Genomic DNA, 24,438 nt, shown 5'->3' with positions numbered 1-24,438 from the left:
CGTGGCTCCATTCATTCTTCCGCCCGGGCAGGGACCCTATAGACGTCCTGGTGACAGTTCCCCCGAACCCCCTCTGCTCTCTCGATTTGGTGGCTAACTCCATCCCTGGTATGCGCAGGAATGCTGTTCCATCCACGGCCGCCGTCGCTGGCCTTAACGACGGATGCGTCATCCCTCGGGGCCCCATCTAGGTCACCTTCGTACCCAGGGCCTTTGGTCATCCCAGGAGCTGATGCTCCACATAAACATCCGGGAGTTGAGAGCAGTCTGCCTCGCGTGCCAGGCGTTCCAGCAACATCTTCATGGCCATTGTATTTCTATGTTCACGGACAACACAACGGCCATGTACTATATCAACAAATGGAGGGGGACCCGCTCGTGTCTCCTGTGTCAGGAGGCCATTCGACTCTGGGACTTCTGTATAGCCCACTCGATAGACCTGGTGGCATCCTTTCTCCCGGGGGTTCAGAACGCTCTGGCGGATCGGCTCAGCCGGTCCTTCCTCTGTCACGAGTGGTCAATAAGGCCGGACATCATCCATTCGATCTTCTGGAGGTGGGGATTTCCCCTTGTAGATCTGTTCGCCTCCCGCTCGAACAGGAAGTGCCAGGCGTTTTGCTCCTTTCAGGGTCTCTCTCGGGTCAATCACAGACGCATTCCTCCTGTCGTGGAGGCACCACCTGCTATATGCCTTCCCTCCATTTCCTCTGGTGCACAAGGTCCCGTTAAAGCTCCGCAGGGACAAGGCACATCTGATCCTGATTGCGCCTGCATGGCCCAGACAGCACTGGTACACCACCCTGCTAGATCTGTCCATGGCCACCCCAGTTCCCCTCCCTCTCCTTCCAGACCTGATCACGCAAGACCACGGCAGGCTTCGCCACCCAGACCTGCGAGCCCTCCACCTCACGGCATGGCTCCTGCATGGCTAAACACAGCGGAGTTACGCTGTTCCGCTCCGGTACAGCATATTCTCTTCAGTAGCAGGAAGCCTTCCACCCGCTCCGCGTATTTGGCGAAGTGGAAACGCTTCTCTTGCTGGTGCGCAACTCAGGATGTTACTCCCTCGGAGGCCTCGATTCCCACGGTCCTAGACTACCTCTGGTACCTTAAGCAGCAGAGCCTGGCGACATCCTCTCTGAAGGTGCACTTAGCGGCTATATCCACTCTCCGGCCAGGCGAGGGTGGTCACTCCGTGTTCTCCCACCCCTTGGTCTCTCGGTTCATTAAGGGCCTAGAGCACCTATTTCCCCCTGTACGTCGCCCTGCCCCTACCTGGGATCTCAGTTTGGTCCTAAACAGACTAATGCACCCACCCTTTGAGCCACTAGCGACTTGTTCGCTACTGTACCTATCGTGGAAAACAGTCTTCCTGGTGGCCATTACATCGGACAGGCGGGTCTCTGAGCTGAGAGCGCTCACTGTGGACCTGCCATACACTATCTTTCATAAGGACAAGGTACAACTACAACCTCATCCGGCCTTCCTCCCTAAGGTAGTGTCTGCCTTCTATACCAACCAGGACATCTTCCTCCCGGTCTTCTTTCCGAAGCCCCACTCTTCTCGGTGGGAGCAGCAGCTACACTCCTTAGATGTACGCAGAGCGCTCGCTTTCTATATTGAGCAGACGAAGCCCTTCCAGAAGTCTCCCCAGCTGTTTGTGGCAGTTGCGGAACGGATGAAAGGTCTGCCAGTCTCCTCCCAGAGAATCTCCTCCTGGGTGACAGCATGCATCCACACATGCTACGACCTAGCTCATGTCCCTTCGGGCCATCTCACAGCGCATTCTACCGGAGCTCAAGCATCATCAGCCGCCTTCCTGGCACACGTGCCTATCCAGGAGATGTGCTGTGCAGTGACCTGGTCATCGGTCCACACCTTCACCTCGCACTACACACTGGTCCAGCAATCTAGAGATGATGCAGCCTTTGGCGCAGCGGTTCTGCATACTGCCACATCTGACTCCGACCCCTCCGCCTAGGTAAGGCTTGGGAATCACCTAACTGGAATGGATATGAGCAGTCACTCGAAGAAGAAAAGACGGTTACTCACCTTTGTAACTGTTGTTCTTCGAGATGTGTTGCTCATATCCATTCCAAACCCACCCTCCTTCCCCACTGTCGGAGTAGCCGGCAAGAAGGAACTGACGGGTGGCCGGGTCAGCTGGGGTATGTATCCGGTGCCATAGCGGCGCCACTCCAGGGGGCACCCAGTCGACCCGCCGAGTGTTGCTAGGGTAAAAGTTTCTCTGACGAACGTGCACGCAGCGTGCACACACCTAACTGGAATGGATATGAGCAACACATCTCGAAGAACAACAGTTACAAAGGTGAGTAACTGTCTTTTCTCAACTCCCTGCCCCATTCTCAGCAGTGTTCTTGGTGCATGCTTCCAATGTACCTGTTCTCAGCTACCTGGCTAGAGGTGCAGGGCTTCCTCAGATCCTGGCTCACAAGGTGGGAAGAAGGGTCTCGGAGCTCCCATACAGCCCCATCAGAGCACCCACCCAAGATCCTGTTCATAGATGCTGGAACTAGGGGTGCTGCCACACCCCCTGGCTTGAAGTGGTTTCCATCATATCCAGAGTTTACAATTTGGTTCAATGGCTCTCAGAACCCCTACTGTACAAATTGTTCCAGCACCACTGATCTTGGTACATGCACAAGCAACAGAAGAGAATGTGGACTGGTAGGCACCCTGTCTCTATTCTTCCTCTGCCTCCCTGCCACTCATCCCCATGTCCCCTCTCCAGTGTCTCTCCCCAATTCCTATCCCCTACCCTATCACCTGCCCCCATTTGTGGGTGTTAGGGAACAGAGGTGATCTCATGAGGTGCACCAGATTTAAAGGAAGTCCAAGTAATTGGATTTTAGAGCAGTTAGTCAAACTTTAAACCTTAACTCTAGTAGATCTTGCAGTCTACTATAAAGGATACAAATTTGGATTTTGGGATATGTTGTAGATTTGTTTGTAATAGTCTACTGTCTGTTTTTCAGTCTGGAACACAACAAACAGGACTGGGAGTCTGAGTCTCAGAGAGTAATTCAAGAGCATCAAAAGATGTTTGACATGCTGCAGGAGGAAAACAAAGGGCTTGTGTCTCAGTTAGAAGAGTATCAGAGACTGTATACAGACTCTCAAAATGAACTGCAGAAGCTGGATGCAGAAATCAAGTGCCTCAGAGACCAGCTTGCTGATTTGCATAGCTCCTTCACTAAGTCTGAGGTATCAAGAGAAGAAATGGAAAGCATGGTCAAGCAACAAGAGGCCAGCATCCAGAACTGTAAATTCAACTGTGAGCAGCTTGAGGCTGACCTGCAGGCCTCCAAGGACCTGACAAACAAGCTGCACAAAGAAATTGGTGCCAAAGACCAGAAGATTATCAGTCTACTTGCTGCCAAGGAGGAGGCAGTCATGACTGTTGTATCTGAGTTACAGCAGCAACACAGTGAAGAGGTTAAAAAGTTGGAGGACAGGCTGGGCAAGAAGGAAGAAGAGAAAGTGACCTTGGAAAATGAGAGAGAGAAAGCACTGGACAAGCTTAATCATCTCATGGAAACAATGAAGATAACCAGAGAAGAAAGTAAGCAGCAGAAGGCGCAGCTGGCTTCCTTCGCCAAATGCATGTCTTCTCTGCAGGATGACAGAGACCGCGTGCTGAGAGACTATAAACAGCTGGAAGAGCGTCATCTTGTTATAATCCTGAAGAAAGACCAGTTGATTCAAGAGGCTGCTGCGGAGAACAACAAGCTCAAAGAGGAGATTCGAAGCTTCCATAGCCAGGTGGATGATCTCAACTCTGAAAATGCTAAACTGAATGCAGAACTCGTGCGGTATAGGGAGGACCTGAACCAGGTGATTTCAATAAAGGATTCCCAGCAAAACCAACTCCTCAAAACACAGCTTCAGCGAATCCAAGTGCTGGAAAATGAAAAGGTCAACGTAGAAGGGCATCTGAAGGAGTCTGAGCATGTTGTGGAAGATCTCAGGCAGTGTGTGGAAACCCTGAAAGAGGACAAACAAAGCATGTCCAAAGAGATTGAGAACATAACATTCTCTCTCTCTCAGATTCAAAGCGAGATGACAGCTTTACGTGAAGGGAGACTCATCGTGGAGCTAGAGACACAATTAAAAGATCGGGAGAAGGAGGTGCAAGAGCTGAGCAGTAAGCTTGCTCTCACACAGAAGAGGGTAGCAGAACTAGAGGAGGAACTGGTCCATGTCCAAAGGAATGCAGCCGAGAAGGTGGGAGAGGCCCAGGACAAACTTAAGAATGAACTGAAGCACCTACATCATGATGCAGGGATAATGAGGAATGAAACTGAAACAGCAGAAGAGAGGGTAGCAGAGCTGGCAAGGGACCTGATGGAAATGGAACAGAAACTTCTTACAGTCACAGAGGAAAACAAAGATCTGAAAGCCCAAATTCAGTCTTTTGGGAACTCCATGAGCTCTCTCCAGGATAGCTGGGACCAAACCAATGAAGAGCTTCAGGTGCTAGGAAAGAAATACTCTGCAGACTTAGAGAAGCAGCAGTGTCTAGTACAGAGCCTCCAGAAGGAGATGGCTCAATTACAGGAAGAGCAGCACTCCACTGCCAGAGAGAGAGAGACTCTGATATCTGAATTGACAGCCCTGAAGAACACTGATGATAAAAAAGGCCTGTTATTTCAGCTTGAGGAACTTAACCAGCAGCTCAGAGTCAAAGACGAAGAACTTTTCCGCTTGTCTTTGGAACTGGAGGAGTCCTCCAGCCAGGTAAAGTCTTTCTCTAGGGCCATGGCAAGCCTGCAGGATGAGAGAGACCGTCTGTTGAGTGAATTGAACAAAGCACATAGGGTGGAGGAGGTGAAGCAGCAGACAGCAGTGAACTCTTCCAGCAGCCCTGCAGAAGTGCAGAGCCTGAAGAAGGCATTGTCCTCCTTACAAGATGACAGAGACAGACTGGTAAGTTCTCTTTCCTGCTCTCCCACCTTTTGGAATGTTGACTGTAAAATTTCTAATGTTTCATTAGGGCCTCTCTTTAGAATTTTCCTTAAAACCCATGAGATCTAGGTCTGATATTAGAAATGTAAAAACATACAACCGCTTCTTGTATACCATTGTTGTGACTCCATTGTTAACTTTAAGATAACAAACTTGATTTTCAAACATAGACTCATAAAAATTAGAGGTGGGGAAACCTTGTCAACTTGCCCAGCCCATATCCTGAGGGCCAGTTCAGCACATCATAGTTTTTGATCCAATCTAATTTTAGAAGTTCCAAGCAATGCTCCTTCCTTTGGGAAACCATTGCACAACTTCATACCCCATGTCCCCAGACCTCAATCTGAACCCCTTGTTTGTCTCATCTACCTGTTTCGTCTTGCCCCAAAGACTGTCACTTCACATATGTGTATGAAATAAGAAGGGAAAATTAAGGCTGAATATTAGGAAAAAGTCTTCGTGACAGTAAGGTCGTCGTTGTCATTTAACATCGAGGCCTAGAGGCACACCACAGGGCCCAACCTGGTTGATGTCTCTAGGCACTATTGCCATACAAATGTTAAATGATGATGACAGCCTTACTGTCAGGAAGACTCTTTCCTCATATTAATCCTTATTTTTCACTTTTTAGTTGATTCAGTTAGTCCAGGTTACAACCCCTGTACCCAGGGGTGGCTCCAGGCACCAGCATGCCAAGCACATGCCTGGGGTGGCAAGCCAGGGGGGCACTCTGCCCGTCACTGTGAGGGCAGCAGGCAGGTTGCCTTTGGCGGCATGCCTGCGGAGGGTCCGCTGGTCCCACGGCTTCGGCGGACCTCCCGCAGTCTGCCGCTGAATTCCCAGGATTGGGGACCTCCCGCAGGCAAAACGCTGAAGGCAGCCTGCTTGCTGTGCTTGGGGCGGCAAAATGCCTAGAGCCACTCCTGCCTTTACCACACTAGATAACCCTCCCCTTCTTTGGTGTTTACATGTTCGTAGACTATTCTGTCTCCCCTCAGTTGCGGCTTTGCCGAGCTTCTACCTACATTGCACGTTTAATCTTTCCTCCTGATTTAGTTTGTTGTCTTTTTGGTACACAGTGATACCCAGAATTGAACTCATTAGCTGGAGAGTCCGTTACCTCAGTAAGCAGTCTGTGTGTCCACAGTATGCAGATTCTGGGACTTTAATGTGTTACCTGAGGACAATGGTTGTCAGAATCAAATTGCAAAAAAAGACTTATTTTTCTTCTGTAAAATATTTCCTCGGCAAAAGTTACTCAACGTTTTTCCAGCAAAGTATTTGGAAATATTTACTTGTCCTGTAAAGGATTGGTCTGTGAAATTCAGAGACTACATTTTATCAGTAGAGTGTAAAATAGAGGACTCAGTCTGTTCTTAAACTATATCCATATACTGCTTCATGCAGAGCAGATGTCTCAGCACTACTTTTCACTTACTACAGTGCCTTTCTTGGCAGTCTCCCAAAGTGTTTTGGAGACTAGTACAGGGGGTTCCAAAATCCAATCCATGTTTTGTGAATTATGTTGCAAAATTTCAAGGATGTATACACAAAAACAAGCATCTGCCTGTGTATCTCCTTGTTGGATATTCTTAGATGTATGATGATGGATGTGGCATGAATACCTGAATAGAGTAGAACAGAATTAGATAGAAGTTATCACAAGATCCTTTGACGCTTTTGTGCCTCAGTTTTGGTTCCAGATCTTTATAGCACGAGGATACAAAAAATTCTCTAAAAGAGCCGGTGTCTCTGCCTATTGGACACTGATCCAGATTCCTTCCTTCGAACTTATGGTATGACCTGGATGGAGATTATACAGTAGAACCTCAGAGTTGCAAACACCTCAGGAATGGAGGTTGTTCATAACTCTGAAATGTTTGTAACTCTGAACAAAACGTTATGGTGGTTGTTTCAAAAAATTCAACTGAACATTGACTTAATACAGCTTTGAAACTTTATTATCGAGAAGAAAAATGCTATTTTTAACTATCTTAATTTAAATGAAACAAGCACAGAAACAGTTTCCTTTGTCATTTTTTTTGTCTCTGCGGCTGCCTGATTGTGTACTTCCGGTTCCAAATATGGTGTGTGATTGACTGGTCAGTTCATAACACTGCTGTTCATAAGTCTGAGGTTCTGCTGTGTAAACAGATACTCTAGTCCAGGGTTCTCCAAAGAGAGTGTCTCATCAACTCCCTCCCATTCACATTTATATAACATCCGTATAGCAATAACTTCAAGTGACGGTAGGAAAACGCTTGAACGCTTAAATTTATTTTAACAGAAAACAAGGAAGGACCAGTATCATATATGCACACTTGTAAAGTTGTAGCCAGTTATATATATAAAAACCTTGATGCTTTTTTTAAAGAAAAAATTTCACAAAGCTGACAACAACTACTGAGAAGAATAATTTAAACAAAAATCTTCTGATAGTTAGGAATTGTTTAAGAACACTTTACTAGATACACAAAAATCGACAACCGAGAAAGAAGACCATGCTGGTTAAAAGACGAGCCTGGCTTAGAAGGGAGGTGAAGGCCACTATCAAAAAAACAAAAACCTGAAATATATATATGAATGAAATGGGAAAGTTAATTGTTGTCAATATAAATAAGTTAGAAATTGTAAAAAAATAAAAATAAAAAATAAAAATTGATAAAGAGAGCATACAGGATTGGGCCCTACCTTACAGCGCTTTGTTCTGGCTGGACTCATGCTTGTGCTAGCTGAACTCACTCTCTCCCTGGGGAAATTCTGCCTGGGCCCTCTCTCAGAATCCAGGGAAGGTAGTTTCTGGGCAGATTAATTACTGTGGGTTTTATTTTAAGACTTCTTAGTGGAAATAGGATCAAAGCTTCAGAGGTTCAACCAGTACAGACTTTGAAGAGAAATTCCCTTTCTCCAAATCTCTCCCTCATCCCACGAGTTCATCAACCCAACAATTCCTGGTTTTTACCTCAGAGACGTTTTAACAAGACTTTCCCCAAGCTCCCTTCTGTCCATTGGTTTCTTGGCACCATTCCTCCCAGCAAATGCTCCAGCCTCTGGCTAAGTGTTGCAATCCCCTTCCATTTCCTGCTTCTCCTTCTATGAGGATCAGCCAGTTAAAATTGCAGGTCTTTCCCCAGGTGCACGGGTTGGGATAATTAGCCAGCCAGCTGCAGGCCTCTGACCCCAGAGGAATGGTATCGCTTATGCCATAAGAACATAAGAACGGCCGTACCGGGTCAGACCAAAGGTCCATCTAGCCCAGTATCTGTCTGCCAACAGTGGCCAATGCCAGGTGCCCCAGAGGGAGCGAACCTAACAGGCAATGATCAAATGATCTCTCTCCTGCCATCCATCTCCATCCTCTGACGAACAGAGGCTAGGGACACCATTCTTTACCCTTCCTGGCTAATTTATGGACTTAGCCACCATTAATTTATCCAGTTCCCTTTTAAACACTGTTATAGTCCTAGCCTTCACAACCTCCTCAGGTAAGGAGTCCTGCAAGTTGACTGTGCACTGTGTGAAGAAGAACTTCCTTTTATTTGTTTTAAACCTGCTACCTATTAATTTCATTTGGTGACCCCTCGTTCTTGTTTTCAAAAGGAGGCTGGATAGCCATGTGTCTTGGATAGTTTGAAGAGAACAAATCCTGCATCTTGAGAGGGGATTAGACTGTATAACCCAGGGGTAGGCAACCTATGACACGCATGCCAAAGGCAGCGCACAAGCTGATTTTCAGTGTCACTCACACTGCCCGCGTCCTGGAAACCAGTCCATGGGGCTCTGCATTTTAATTTAATTTTAAATGAGGCTTCTTAAGCATTTTAAAAACCTTATTTACTTCACATACAACAATAGTTTAGTTATATATTATTGACTAATAGAAAGAAACCTTCTAAAAACATTAAAATGTATTATTGACACGTGAATCCTTAAATCAGAATGAATAAATGAAGACTCGGCACACCACTTCTGAAAGGTTGCCGACCCCTGATATAACCCTTCTAACCCTATGATTCTGTGAATGTCTCAAAAAGATGTTAAACAGAAGCTGCTAGTTAGACACGTTTAAATCAGCAGATTGAGGAGCTCATTGGACCCTAATGTTAATATTCACTGCCTCTTGGAACAGTGGGGCAGTTTTAGAAGACTGAAGGAAAGCTAATGTGCTAGTATTTAAAGCGGGTAAACGGGATGACCTGGGTCATTCTAGGCCTATTAGCTGGACATGAATCCTTTTAAAACAAACAACAGAAAATTAATGCAGAACTCAATTAGTAAAGAATTAATGGAGGGTAATATAACAAATGCAAATCAACTTGGGTTTATGGAAAATAGATTCTGTCAAACTAATCTGATACTTTTTTTGTGATAGGGTACATTTGGTTGATAAAGGTAATAGTGTTGCTGTAATAGACCTCTGTAAAGCATTTGACTTGGTACCACATTTTGATTAAAAAATTAGAATGTTATAAAATTAACATGGCATACATTAAATGGATGAATGACTGGCTAAATGACAGGTCTTGAAATGTTACTGTAAATAGACTCATAGACTCTAGGACTGGAAGGGACCTCGAGAGGTCATCGAGTCCAGTCCCCTGCCCTCATGGCAGGACCAAATACTGTCTAGACCATCCCTGATAGACATTTATCTAACCTACTCTTAAATATCTCCAGCGATGGAGATTCCACAACTTCCCTAGGCAATCTATTCCAGTGTTTAACTACCCTGACAGTTAGGAACTTTTTCCTAATGTCCAACCTAAATCTCCCTTGCTGCAGTTTAAGCCCATTGCTTCTTGTTCTATCATTGGAGGCTAAGGTGAACAAGTTTTCTCCCTCCTCCTAATGACACCCTTTTAGATACCTGAAAACTGCTATCATGTCCCCTCTCAGTCTTCTCTTTTCCAAACTAAACAAACCCAATTCCTTCAGCCTTCCTTCATAGGTCATGTTCTCAAGACCTTTAATCATTCTTGTTGCTCTTCTCTGGACCCTCTCCAATTTCTCCACATCTTTCTTGAAATGCGGTGCCCAGAACTGGACACAATACTCCAGTTGAGGCCTAACCAGCGCAGAGTAAAGCGGAAGAATGACTTCTCGTGTCTTGTTTACAACACACCTGTTAATGCATCCCAGAATCATGTTTGCTTTTTTTGCAACAGTATCACACTGTTGCACTCATATTAAGCTTGTGGTCCACTATGAGCCCTAGATCTCTTTCTGCCATACTCCTTCCTAGACAGTCTCTTCCCATTCTGTATGTGTGAAACTGATTGTTCCTTCCTAAGTGGAGCACTTTGCATTTGTCTTTATTGAACTAATGGGAACTAATCATTGATATTGTGCTTTTTGGGGGGAGTCCCACAGGAATCAGTTTTGGCCCTATATTATTTAACATTTTTATCAATGACCTGGAAGAAAATAAAATCATTAACGATGAAATTTGCAGATGACCTAAAGATTGGAGGAGTGGTAAATAATAAAGAGGACAGATCATTGATACAGAATGATCTGGATCTGTTGCTAAGCTGAATGCAAGCAAACAATATGCATTTTAATATTACAAAATGTAATATATATCTTTAGGAACAAAGAATGTAGGCAATACATACAGGATGGGGGACTCTATCCTGGAAAGCAGTGACTCTATCTACCGCAACCCTCAAGTCTTTTTTTAATCAGGTGAACATGAGCTTCCAGTGCAACTTGGTATCCAAAAGAGCTAATCCTAGAAATTCAGGGCAGGAAAGGAGTGCAAGAGGTCATATCGTAGTAGATTAGGGTTGGAAGAGACCTCAGGAGGTCATCTAATCCACCCCCCTGCTCAAACCAGGACCAGCATTAACTAAATCATCCCAACTAGGGCTTTGTCAAGCTGGGCCTAAAAAATCTATAAGGGTGGAAATTCCACCACCTCCCTATGTAACCCATTCCAGTGCTTCACCACCCTCCTAGTGAAATAGTGTTTCCTAATATCCAACCTAGACTTCCCCTACTGCAACTTGAGACCATTACTCCTTGTTCTGTCATCTGCCACCACTGAGAACAGCCGAGCTCCATCCTCTTTGGAACCCCCCTTCAGGTATCTGAAGGCTGATATCAAATCCTCCCTCACTCTTCTCTTCTGCAGATTAAACAAGCCCAAATCCCTCAGCCTCTCCTTCTTGGCAACAAGGGCACACTGCTGACTCAAATCCAGCTTCTTGTCCACTGTAACCCCTAGGTCCTTTTCTGCAGAACTGCTGCTTAGCCAGTCGGTCCCCAGCCTGTAGCAATTCATGGGATTTTTCTGTCCTAAGTGCAGGACTCTGCACTTGTCCTTGTTGAACCTCATCAGATTTCTTTTGGCCCAATCTTCCAATTTGTTTAGGTCACTCTGGACCCTATCCCTACCCTCCAGCATATCTACCTCTCCCCCCAGCTTACTGTCATCCGTGAACTTGCTGAGGGTGCAATCTATCCCATCATCCAGATAATTAAAAAAGATGTTGAACAGTCCATATTGTCCATTCACCTGCGCTCAGGCAGGATTCAGTATACCTAGGCCATCCCTTATAGATTTAGCTAACCTATTCTTAAAAACCTCCAATGATGGGGATTCCACAGCATCCTAGGTAACCTGTTCCAGTGCTTAACTATCCTTGTAATATCTAAACTAAGTCTCCCTTGCTGCAAATTAAGCCATTTACTTCTTATCCTACCCTCTGTGGACATGGAGAGCAATTGATTACCATCCTCTTTATAACAAACCACTGAGCTATGACTTGGGTCATCCTAGGCCTATTAGCTGGACATCTAGACTAAACAGTCCTAGTTCTTTCAACCTTTCCTCATTGGTCATGTTTCTAAGCCTCTTATCATCTTATCAAAAAATTGACACTCTCTCCAGTTTCTCCACATCTTTCTTAGTGTGATGCCCAAAACTGGACACAGTACTCCACATGAGGCCTCACCAATGCCAAGTAGAGCAGAACAATTACCTCCTGTGTCTTAAAATGACATTCCTGTTAATACGTCCCAGAATGACATTTGCATTATTCTTAACAGCATCATCACTGCTGACTCATATTCACTATAACCCCCAGCTTCTTTTCTGCAGTACTGCTGCCTAGCCAGTTATTCTTCTTCAAGGAATGTCCCTGTGGGTGCTCCATTTTAGGTGTCTGTGCTCCCTGTGCCTGAAACCAGAGACACCCAAGGCAGTTACATAGCACCGCGCGACCAACTGTCCCTCAGTTCCTTCTCTACTGTCTTTGGCTTGAGTTGGAACAACTTAGCAGCACCTTATTTACCATTAGAAAACATAGCTTGTAGTAGTTAATTATCAGGGTTACTACCTTTACTTCGTTATTCTTTATCCAAAAAGAAATTATTCTTCTCTATCCCCTCAGAGTAGGAAGATAAGTTAGAATCCTTCCAAGTTACTACTCCCTTTTAGCAAAAACTGTGTCTCTCTGGCATGCCTGGATCACCTGGCTTTAAACGCTGTCTGACTTGCAGACTATCAATTCTGATCTTGGATGGACACGCACATTACGTCCACTGTCTTGATGAGACTCACATTCCCCAAAAGTGTCCACGCTGCCAAAACCTTACAGCTAGAACAAGGAGGGTGAGAGACCTACAGTTAGAACTTCTGATGATGGAGAAATGCTTGAGACACGCCTCAGACCCCGAGTCGAGGACCCCTCCGGGCCAATGGTCACCATTAGTAGCCTTTGACAGAGATCCTGCCTCAACAACCTCCACAAAAGGAGCTGTACCTAAAAATGCCACACACAAACCAGACTTGGATTTCACTTCACTGGGAATCCACTAAGAAAAAGCAATCTCCTCCTAACAAGTCGTCGTCTGTACCGTTGACACTGAGTACATCGGTCTCTGAAGCACCAGATCCCTCTGGCACCATGACCACTCAGAGAGTAAAATACCCAAAGCAGGCACTGCCAGCAATGCCAACTTTAGCACTGACGCTCCCGGTGCCACATCAGTTCTTGCAACATACAGACCTGATAGTCTCCTTAACTCTGGAATCAGAGGGCCCCTAGCCCATCAAGTTCAAGAGCTCCACAATCGCCATCACCACCTCTCCCACCGCCCTTAGAGACACAGGAAGAAATGACTGAGGAAACTGGAGGAAATCTCAGATCAGGAAGCCTCACCACTGCCTAATTTGTCATATTTGTCACCAGACGAAAAAATAATGCCCCCACTTCTTACCACAGGAGATGACTTCAGGCAGTTCCAGGAACTCTTTAAAAGGGTGGCAGAGTCACTGGACATATCCCTCAAAGAGGTGCTGGAGTGACAACATAAACTATTAGACATACTCCAGACATCGACCTAAACAAAGATTGTGCTACTGAACAATGATGCTATTGTGGAGCCTGCCCAAACTGTCTGGCAGACACCCGCAACTGCAACACTATCATGCAAAAGATAGGACAGAAAGTACAACATAGCATCTAAAGGAGCAGAATTTTTGTTTACACACCCCACGCCAAACTCCATGGTAGTGGAGGCAGTAAATGAGGGGGAAACAGCACCACACCAGAGCAACCCCATGTGACAAAGATTAGAAGAGGCTAGACCTCTTCGGTCTCAAGACATAGTCTTCTGCCACATTAGAATTTCATATAGCGAATAACGAGGCTTTACTGGCCAAATGTACTCTCAAAGTTTTCTCAAAAATGTTGGAATTTATTGACCATTTCCCCGAGGATAAAAAAGAACAGTTCAAGGCTAATATCACCAAGACGGCACTACAGGCCTCACTTGACTCTGCAGACACAGCTCCACAATCCATCGCAACATCTGTTGTCATGCGCCATGCATGTTGGCTACATCTTTTGGGATTTCCCAGGGAAGTCCAGTCGAGTGTCGAGGATCTGCCCTTCGAAGGCCCAAAGTTATTTGTGGCTAAAACAGATGAGTCCCTCCACACCCTTAAGGACTCAAGGGCAACCTTAAAATCTTTGGGCATCTACACACCTGCAAATAAAAAGAAATAGGGCAGGTATTATATCCAGATATTTTACTCACCGCTGTACACACAAACCCACAGACAGTACGAGCAATGGCATAAACAAAGACTAACCAGATGTCGGCAAAACCAAAATCAACCCTCGACATCCCAGCAGTCCACCTTGAGACAACAATTTTGAAGGTGTGGTCACGGGCACGAGACCGCCATACTCTCTAACTCAAGAAACAGAAACTGTCTCCTGTCCATTCAAAGATTATCTGCCACCATTTTACCGAGTCTGGAACACTATCACAACAGACGGGTTTTGGAAATTATCCAAAACAGTTATTCCATCCCCTTTACCTCTATCCCACCTACTCACCCTCTTTCCCTATCCCTCTTCAATAAGTGCCACACAGAGCGCAATAATACTCTTCACAAACTTAGGGCTACAAATAAATAGGCAGAAGTCCACACTGACCCCCATCCAAATACTAGGATTTATTGGAGCTTGCCTCATCTGTGCAACAGCGACACTACCTCAACCACTCTTTACCAGACTCGTCAACTTAGTTTCAACAGTGACAGACAGTCCACAAATATTGACCAGGACATGTCTTCAGCTACTAGGATATATGGCAGCAGCGACATTTGTTGTCGAACATGCCAGACTTCACATGAGTTGCCTGCAGGCCTGACTTCGAGCAGTGTACTGTCCACACATGCTCCGCCTAAGCAGACGGCTTATGATGCTGAGGAAGGTAAAGGACTCACTCAAATGGTGTACACAATCAAGAAACATCTGCACAGGGGCCCCATTTCTACAAAGGACCCCAACAATGACAATCACCATAGATGCCTCTCTAATAGGCTAGGCAGCTCATTTTACTCAACAACACAGTCCAAGGCCGATGGTCCCCTTCGGAGTCCAACATGCACATAAACTTGCTGGAGGTAATAGCAGTCCACCACACATGCAATCACTTTCTACCTCTATTAAAAAACAAAGCCATCAGGATCCTCATGGACAATGTAGCGTGCATGTCTTATATAAACTGCCAAAGGGGTGCATGATCGCAATCCATATGCACAGAAGTGATATGGCTCTGGAATTGGTGCATCAGCAACAACATCCACATGTTGGCATCCTACCTGCTGGGATGCCAAAACTCAACAGCCTTAAGCCGAGATTTTGCACAGAGCCACGAATGGGAGATATATCCCAATGCTGTACATACAGTATGCAGACGATGGGGATTCGCTACCATAGACCTCTTTGCAACAACCCAGAATACCAAGTGACCATGATATTGCTCCAGAGCAGGATTGCGAGCCCTCTCCCTAGGCGACGCTCTCATTATATGGGATCATAGAATCATAGAAAATTAGGGTTGGAAGAGACCTCAGGAGGTCATTTAGTCCAACCTCCTGCTCAAAACAGGCACCATTAATGTATGCATTTCCTCCGACCCCACTCTTAACCTATGTCATACACAAGATCCAGAAAGACAAATCCAAAGTAATCATAATAGCGCCAACATGACCCAGGCAAACATGATTCCCATACCTTCTGAGCATGGCGATACGCCCACCTCAAACTCTTCCCCTAATACCTCACCACTTCTCACAAGATGCCGGACATGTCCACCATCCCAGCCTCGCAGTTCTCCACCTAAAGGCCTGGTTGCTCCATGGCTAAGATGAGTCAAGACTGCCTGTTTGGAGGAAGTAAAAGACCTATTACTGAACAGCGTAGAACAAGTAGAAGAAACACATATATCCAGAACTAGAAACGGTTCAACACTTGGTGCCAAGATAGACAGATTTGTGCCTATATTTTGCCCGTTACCAAAGGTCTTGGGTTGCATATTAGAACTTAAAAAATTGGGGCTGTCCACAAGCTCTATCAAGGTATATGTGGTGGCTCTTACAGCCTTCCACAAGAAAGTGGATGGAGTCACCGTATTTGTTCACCCAACGACTAAACACTGAGAGGCATTGAGAACACTTACACCACAACAGGGAGCCTGCCATCCATGTGAGACCTCAACCTCGTCTTTTGCTGACTCTTGGGAAAGCCATTTGAGCTGCTCACTACCTGCTCTTTACTCCTATCTATGAAGGTGGCCTTCCTCATCGCCATCACATCCGTCAGCCAGGTGGGAGAACTAGGTGCCCTAATGGCATATCCCCCTTACACAATGTTCTTTAGAGAGAGTTACTTTAAGACCACACCCCAAGTTCCTACCCAAAGTCACCTCCCCCTTTCATTTGAACCAACACATTTACTTACCTGTGTTTTTCAAAAATACATATGCAGACGAAGGGGAGGCATCACTTCACACATTGGACGTTCGCAGAACTTTGACTTTCCACATTAAAAGAACAAAAACATTTAGGAAATCATGAGACTATTTATCTCCATAACAGAATACTCAATAGGACAAACAATCTCAAAACAGAGACTGTCCAAATGGATATCGGGATACATCTACCTTTGTTACCAAAAGAGTCACCTACAAGCCACAGCAGGAGTACTCTCTACCAGAGCACAGGCAGCATCTGTGGCTTTTCTCAAGAATGTACACATTACTGACATTTGCAGAGCAGCAGCCTGGGCATCAGCCCACACATTTATGAAACACTATGCTATAGAGCAACAATCAGCATCAGATGCTCGCTTTGGGCTCGCTGTGTTATCCACCATCTATAATGCAACTCTGAAGCCCCTCCCTTCCACTGAGAGAGACTACCCAACAGGCACCTAAAGTGGAGTACCCACAGGGACACTCCTCAAAAAAGAAGAGAGGGTTACTCATCTTGTGCAATAACTGGGGTTCTTCAAGATGGTTGTCCCTGTGAGTGCTCCACTATCCTCCCTCATCCCCCTCCAATTAAGATTGAATTAGATTGAGTTCTAATCCTGTTCTCCGAAATATTTGCAACGCCTGTCAGCTTGATGTCATCTGCAAATTTTGTAAATGTACTCTCTACTTCATCATCCAAGTTGTTAATGAAAATATTGAATAGTACAAGACCCAGGACAGAACAATGTGGGACCCACTCACTTGATAGATGCTCCTCGTTTGATTGGGGACCGTTGGCAAGTACTCTTTGGGTATGTTTTTTTCAATCAGTAGTCCACTCACTTTATACTAATTTCATGAAGACCACATTTTCATAGTTTTCTTATGAATAAAGAATCATAGAACTGGAAGGGACCTCAAGAGGTCATCTAGCCCAGTCCCCTGCACTCAAGGCAGGACTGAGTATTATCTAGACCATCCCCGACAGGTTTTGTCCAACCTGCTCTTAAAATCCCCAATGATGGAGATTCCACAACCTCCCTAGGCAATTTATTCCAGTTCTTAACCACTCTGACAGGAAGTTTTTCCTAATGTCCAAACTAAATCACCCCTTGCTGCAATTTAAGCCCATTGCTTTTTGTCCTAGCCTCAGAAGTTAAGGAGAAATATTTTTCTCCCTCCTCCTTGTAACAATCTTTTATGTACTTGAAAACTGTTATGTCCTCTGTCATCTTTTCTCCAGACTAAACAAACCCAATTTTTTCAGTCTTCCTTCATAGGCCATGTTTTCTAGACCTGTAATCATTTTGTTGCTCTTCTCTGGATTTTCTCCAATTTGTCCACATCTTTCCTGAAATGTGGCACCCAGAACTGGACAATACTCGGGTTGAGGCCTAATCAGTGTGGAGTAGAACAGAAGAATTACTTCTCATGTCTTGCTTACAACACTCCCGCTAAAACATCTCAGAATGATGTTCACTTCTTTTGCAACAGTGCCGACCTGTTGCCTCATATTTAGCTTGTGATCTACTATGACCCCCAGAACCTCTTCCACAGTACTCCTTCCTAGGCAGTCATATCCCATTTTGTATGTGTGCAACTTATTGCTCCTTCCTTAGTGGAGTACTTTGCATTTGTCTTTATTGAATTTCATCTTGTTTACTTTAAACCATTTCTCCAGTTTGTCCAGATCATTTTGAATGTTAATCCTGTTCTCCAAAGCACTTGCAACCTCTCCCAGCTTGGTATAGTCTGCAGACTCTATAAATGTATTCTCTATGCCGTTATCTAAATCATTGATGAAGATATTGGACAGAACTGGACCCAGAATTGGTCCCTGCAGGACCTCACTCATTATGTCCTTCCAGCATGACTGTAAACCACTGATAACTACTCTCTGGAAATGATTTTCCAACCAGTTACACACCCACCTTTTATAGTAGCTCCATCTAGGTTGTATTTCACTAATTTGTTTATGAGGTCATACGAGACTATCAAAAACCTTACTAAAGTCAAGATATACCACTCTACCACTTTCCCCCTATGCACAAGGCTTGCTACCCTGTCAAAGAAACCTGTCAGGTTGGTTTGACACGATTTATTCTTGACAAATCCATGCTGATTGTTATTTATCACCTTATTATCTTCTAGGTGTTTGCAAATTGATTGCATAATTATTTGCTCCATTATCTTTCAAGGGCTAAGCTGACTGGTCTGTAATTCCCTGGGTTGAGCTTTTCCAGTCTTCTGGAAACCCTCTATTCTTCCATGACTTTTCAAAGATAATTGCTAATGGCTCAGATATCTCTTCAGTCAGCTCCTTAAGTATTCTAGGATACATTTCATCAGGCCCTGGTGATTTGAAGACATCTAACTTGTCTAAGTAATTTTTGACTTGTTCTTTCTCTATTTTAGACTCTGATCTTACCTCATTTTCACTGGCATTCACTATGTGAGACATCCAATCGCCACCAACCTTCTTGGTGAAAACCAAAACGAAGTCATTGAGCACCTCTGCCATTGCCACATTTTCTGCTATTGTCTTTCCCCCCTCATTGAGTAATGGGCCTACTCTGTCCTTGGTCTTCCTCTTGCTTCTAAGGTATTAGAATGTGTACCTGTTTCCTTTTATGTCTCTAGCTAGTTTGATCTTGTTTTGTGCCTTGGCTTTTCTAATTTTGCCCGTACATACTTGTGTTATTTGTTTATATTAATCCTTTGTAATTTGACCGAATTTCCCCTTTTTGTAGGACTCAAAAAAGAGTTTTAGGTCATTGAAAATCTCCTGGTTAAGCCAAGGTAGTCTCTTGCCATACTTCCTATATTTCCTACGCAGTGGGATAGTTTGCTCTTCTGTCCTTAATAATGTCTCTTTGAAAAACTGCCAACTGTCTTCAATTGTTTTTTCCCTTAGACTTGCTTCTCCCACCAACATAGCACCGTGCACATGAGCGCTTATGCTGGCAAAACTTATGTCGCTTGGGGTAGGGGGGTTCATAAGTGCTAGTGTAGACATGGCATTAGAAAACATAGTGACAGCACTCCTCTGCCTTGGTGGGTTCTGTGCTTCCACTTAGTGGTGAGCCGGTGTATTCCTCTACCTCAGAATTTCTCCATGTCCCTGGGCTTGCTGTCCATACCTTGCCTGAGCACGGTTCCCTCCACCCTCCCTGATGAGGAAGTGGGAGGGAAGCCTCTTAGTCTCTAGTAGCCCCTCCGGGCATGGTGGCAACAAACCAGGCCCTTCAGACCTCCGGGGCACAGAAGGATTGTTCATCATGTTGGATAGGGTTTCCCCTCTACTTTGCCTCCTGTACCTGTGGGGTTTTCCCTCCTGGTGCTTGTCAGCATCTGCACCACCCAGCCCTCCAGTAACATACTTTCCTCCCACCACTCCTATCACACACGCATAGCTGCCTGGAAGGGAGGCTTTTAACAGGTTCTGGCAGGCCTTTGATTGGCCTCTGGTGTCCTAATTAGCCTAGAGTAACCTCTGTTCAGTTACCAAGGGAAAAGGGACTCAAAGCACTGACATCATGCATGCCAAGTGGCGCTGGCTGGTGGTGTCAGGCTCTGCATCCTGGACATGTTTGAACAGGTCAACTTCATGACCCTGAACAATTTGCAGAAATGTGTCTTCAGCTACAACAGCAACTGCCAGGAGACACTCAGTGACTACATCGTGGCCATCCTGTTGCTCAGCTCCCTGGTGGTGCAACGCCATCACCACCTGCTCCTGCTCTATGACTTCCTTTAGTACTCTCCCATAGCTATCTGGCCTGACCCTTTCACAACGTGCTTTATAGTGATAAACTCAAGGGTATCAAGTCCTTTAGCTTAGTGAAGAGAAGGCTAAGAGGTGGTGATTACAGTTTATTTACTGCTTACATGGGGAACAAATATTTGATAATGGACTCTTCAATTTAGCAAAGATGTACCAAGAGCCATTGGTTGGAAGTTGAAGCTAGACAAATTCAGACTGGAAATAAGGTGTAAATTTTAACAGTGAGAGTAATTAGCTATTAGAACAACTTACTAAGGTCTTTGTTTCTGGCAATTCTTCTTCGAGTGCTTGCTCATATCGATTCCAATTAGGTGTGCGCGCGCCACATGCACGTTCATCGGAAGATTTTTACCCTAGCAACACTCGGTGAGTCGGCTGGGTTGCCCCCTGGAGTGGCGCTGTTATGGCGCCGGATATATACCCCTGCCAACCCAACGGCCCTTTTTATTCCTTCTTACCACCCGTGACGGCCGTTGGAACTGTGGAGCGCGGCTTTGCTGATCTCCACATCCCTAGCTACTCGTAGTTCTTTGCTGTTTATTTTGTGTATAATTTGTTGTATTTATAGTTAGTGTATATAGTTTAAGGGAGGATAGGGGATTATCCCCTTTCCTCCACCCCGGTATGGGCCCGTTCCCAAGCCACCGGGATTCATAGATTCTAGGGTCAGAAGGGACCAATGTGATCATCTAGTCCGACCCCCTGCACAAAGCAGGCCATAGAACCCTACCCATCCACTTCTGTAAAAACCCCCTAACCTATGCCTGAGTTATTGAAGTCTTCAAATTGTGGTGTGAAGATCTCAAACTGCAGAGAATCCACCAGCAAGTGACCCATACCCCACGCTGCAGGGGAAAGTGAAGAACCTCCAGGGCCTCTGCCAATCTGCCCTGGAGGAAAATTCCCTCCCGACCCCAAATATGCTAAACCCTGAGCATGTGGGCAAGACTCACCAGCCAGCACTCAGGAAAGAATTCTCTGCAGTAACTCAGATCCCATCCCATCACATCCAACATCCTATCACCAACCACTGGGCATACTTATCTGGCGATAATCAAAGATCAGTTGCCAAAATTAGGCTCTCCCATCATACCATCCCTTCCATAAATTTATCAAGCTTAATCTTAAAGCCAGATATGTCTTTTGCCCCCACTACTCCCCTTGGAAGGCTGTTCCAGAACTTCACTCCTCTAATGGTTAGAAACCTTCGTCTAATTTCAAGTCTAAACTTCCAAGTGTCCAGTTTATACCCATTCGTTCTTGTGTCTACATTGGTACTAAGCTTAAATAATTCCTCTCCCTCCCTAATATTAATCGCTCTCATATGTTTATAAAGAACAAGCATATCCCCCCTCAGCCTTCTTTTGGCTAAACTAAACAAGCCAAGCTCTTTGAGTCTCCTTTCATATGACAGGTTTTCCATTCCTCGAATCATCCTAGTAGCCCGTCTCTGAACCTGTTCCAGTTTGAATTCGTCCTTCTTAAACATGGGAGACCAGAACTGCATGGGAGATTCAAATCGTGCTCAGTGTGCCAAAAGCTGATGCCAATAGGGGATCCCCACAACTCCTGCCTCAAGTGCCTAGGGGAATCCCACCTTACCGGTAAGTGCCGCATCTGCAAGTCATTTAAACCAAGGATGAAGGAGGAGCGGGACTTTCAATTGAAACAGCTCCTCATGGAGTCGGCACTTAGTCCTGCAGCGTCGGTACCGAGCGCCCAACAGACTGCTTCTGTAAGGAGCTCCCCTTCGTCCCCGGACCGCTCCGGTACCGAGAAGGAGCCCCGGCACCAATCCCTGCTTGGCACCGCTCCCTGTCCCCGAGACCCAGGAAGCAACATAGCACTCCAGCTGCTTCAGCTCCACAGAAGGCGCGCTCTTCGAAGACGGTTCATCCGGCACCGTCCTCTGCCGCGGCACCGTCGACTGAGGTACCGCCGATTGCAGCTCCACCGAGTGCAGCACCGTCGATTCTGGTCCCACAAGGACCTTTGAGTCCGGTGCCTGGCAGCTCCCCAGCTCATGCTATGGTTGAGCTTTCCCTCTCTTTTACACCGAACACCTTCTCTACAGCAAGGGAGCTCATCGCCATGATGGAGTCGATATGGCCTCAACCCCCAGCACCGCCAGTGCGGGTCATACAATCCATCGGAAAACCGGCCCTGGAAAGGCCATCTTCCGTTGGTCCAACAGAGAGACATCGTTCAAGATCACGGTCTCACAGATGCTCTTGATCATGCCGTTCCCACTTGCAACACCGCTCACAGTCCCAGCACCGCTCTCCGTCACGGTACCGGTCGTACTCGTGGCACCATTCGACATCTCGTTTCCCGGCCGGATACTCCCGGTACCGATCTCACTCACGGCACCTTTCTCGGCATCATGTATCCCGCAGTCACTCCAGACAAAGGAACTCGAGATCCCGGTCGACCTTTCAGCACCACTGTGGTAGAAGGTCTCAGTCTCGCTCGCGGCACCATTCTAGCTCCCGCTGCCGCTCCCCGGTACCGCCCCGGGATCGAGCATCCAGAACAGTGGTGCCCTCCCAGGGTCTATCGGCCATCGAGACACACATCGGTGTCATCGCAGGTTGGTAGCACATCCTATCCTCAGGAGCGTGACTGTGACATCTCCAGCCATATATTCCCAGAGAGCCAGAGCCATGAGCAAGGGCCTCATCACTGGTCCTTCTGGACACCATGGGCAAACCACCAGGCCCAAGGTGCTCCATCAGTGGCTCCACGGTCAGCCTCGTCAGAACACCAGGTACCAGAGGCGACAGTAAGCCACCACCCTCCCCCCCACGGGCACGGATGAGGCTCCGATACCATCTGCAGATATCCAGGTTCCACCTGACACAGATGACGCTCCTCAAGTTTACGGAGCTTCTTCCCCAGGAGTCCCGTCAAGAATTTACGACCCTACTTGAGGAGGGTAAAAAGGTAGCAAGAACCTTCCTCCAAGCCTCTCTGGATGCAGTGGACTCTGCAGCCAGAACTCTGGCATCAGGAGTGACGATGAGGCCTGTCTCCTGGCTCCAGGTATCAGGCCTTGCCCCTGAATTACAACAAACTATTCAGGATTTGCCCTTCGAAGGCCAGGGCCTGTTCTCAGATAAAACTGACCCCAGATTGCAAAGTCCGAAGGACAATCGCTTTATAATGTGCTCACTGGGTATGCACACGCCAGTGACCTAATGCAGGACCTTCTGGCCCCAGCCACACTGCCCTAACGCCCCGCCTAGGCTGCGTCAGGACTTTAGCAGAAGGCGTGGTAGAGGGAATCATCGGAGACAGTCTGGCCCTCAAGAAGGTCAAAATCAGGCGCTCCCTAAACCACCAGCGGAACCCCAAGCAGAACTTTTGATGGGATACCCGAGGGCAGCCCACCAGTTGCTCTACCAGATCCTTCTCCTCCCTTTTTCAACCACCTCTCACAATTCCTCCCTGCCTGGTCCCAGCTAACTTCAGATCGTTGGGTCCTGCACACGGTGAAAGTGGAATACTACCTCCAGTTTGTTTCAACCCCACCTTCCTACCCTCCCTCCCTGTCCCTCTTCAGGGACTCCTCTCGCGAGCAATTCCTCTTACAAGAGGTCCAGTCGCTCTTAGCCATGGGAGTCATAGAGGAGGTACCAAAAGACATGAGGGGCAAGGGGTTTTATTCTTGCTACTTCCTAATCCCCAAGGCAAAGGGAGGTCTGCGACCGATCCTAGACCTGTGAGAACTCAACAAAGTCATAATAATGCTGAAGTTCCACATGGTAACCCTGGGGACCATTATTCTGTCCCTGGATCCGGGAGACTGGTATGCCGCCCTCAGTATAAAGGACGCGTATTTCCACATCGCAATTTACCTTCCATGCAGACGGTACCTCCGTTTTGTGGCCAACCATCAACACTTTCAGTTCACTGTACTTCCGTTTGGCCTTTCCACAGCTCCACGTGTGTTCACAAAATGTATGGCTATAGTCGCCGCCTCCCTCCAGCGTCATCGGGTACACATCTACCCATATCTCGACGATTGGCTCATTCAAGGGACTTCCCAATTACAAGTGTCGCAGAACCTGCTCATCGTCAAAGACCTCTTCGGGAGCCTAGGCCTGATGATCAACACAGAGAAATCTACTCTGACACCCACGCAGAGAATAGACTTCATAGGAGTGGTTCTGGACTCCAATCTGGCCAGAGCCTGCCTCCCGCAGTCGCATTTTCAAGCAATGGCTTCAATTATTCAAGGTCTTCAAACCTTCCTGACAATGTCGATGCGCACTTGCCTCAGCCTAGTAGGTCACATGGCCTCCTGCACCTTCGTGACCAAGCACACGAGGCTACGCCTCCATCCCTTTCAAACCTGGCTTGCTTCAATATACCAACCACACAGACAGCCTGGA

The 24,438-nt window shown here is 46.4% G+C and overlaps 1 protein-coding gene across 7 annotated transcripts in view; it reads left to right on the top strand.

Moving 5' to 3' along the window:
• Positions 1-24,438, top strand: part of GOLGB1 (golgin B1) — a 155,984-nt gene that overhangs the window by 78,812 nt on the left and 52,734 nt on the right. For 6 of the 7 annotated variants that reach the window (XM_030543358.1, XM_030543440.1, XM_030543279.1 and 3 more), the window contains one exon: positions 2,997-4,947. In XM_030543358.1, coding sequence (XP_030399218.1) covers positions 2,997-4,947 — 1,951 coding nt within the window. Of the gene's footprint in view, positions 1-2,996; positions 4,948-18,675; positions 18,856-24,438 lie in introns of those variants that run through there. The other variant, XM_030543518.1, reaches the window with a different exon arrangement.

Source organism: Gopherus evgoodei, chromosome 1 (assembly GCF_007399415.2).
Source record: "Gopherus evgoodei ecotype Sinaloan lineage chromosome 1, rGopEvg1_v1.p, whole genome shotgun sequence".
Classification (NCBI taxonomy): Eukaryota; Metazoa; Chordata; order Testudines; family Testudinidae; genus Gopherus; species Gopherus evgoodei.
The sequence above is the reverse complement of the archived record's forward strand: the minus strand, read 5'-3'. Positions and strand labels throughout refer to the sequence as shown.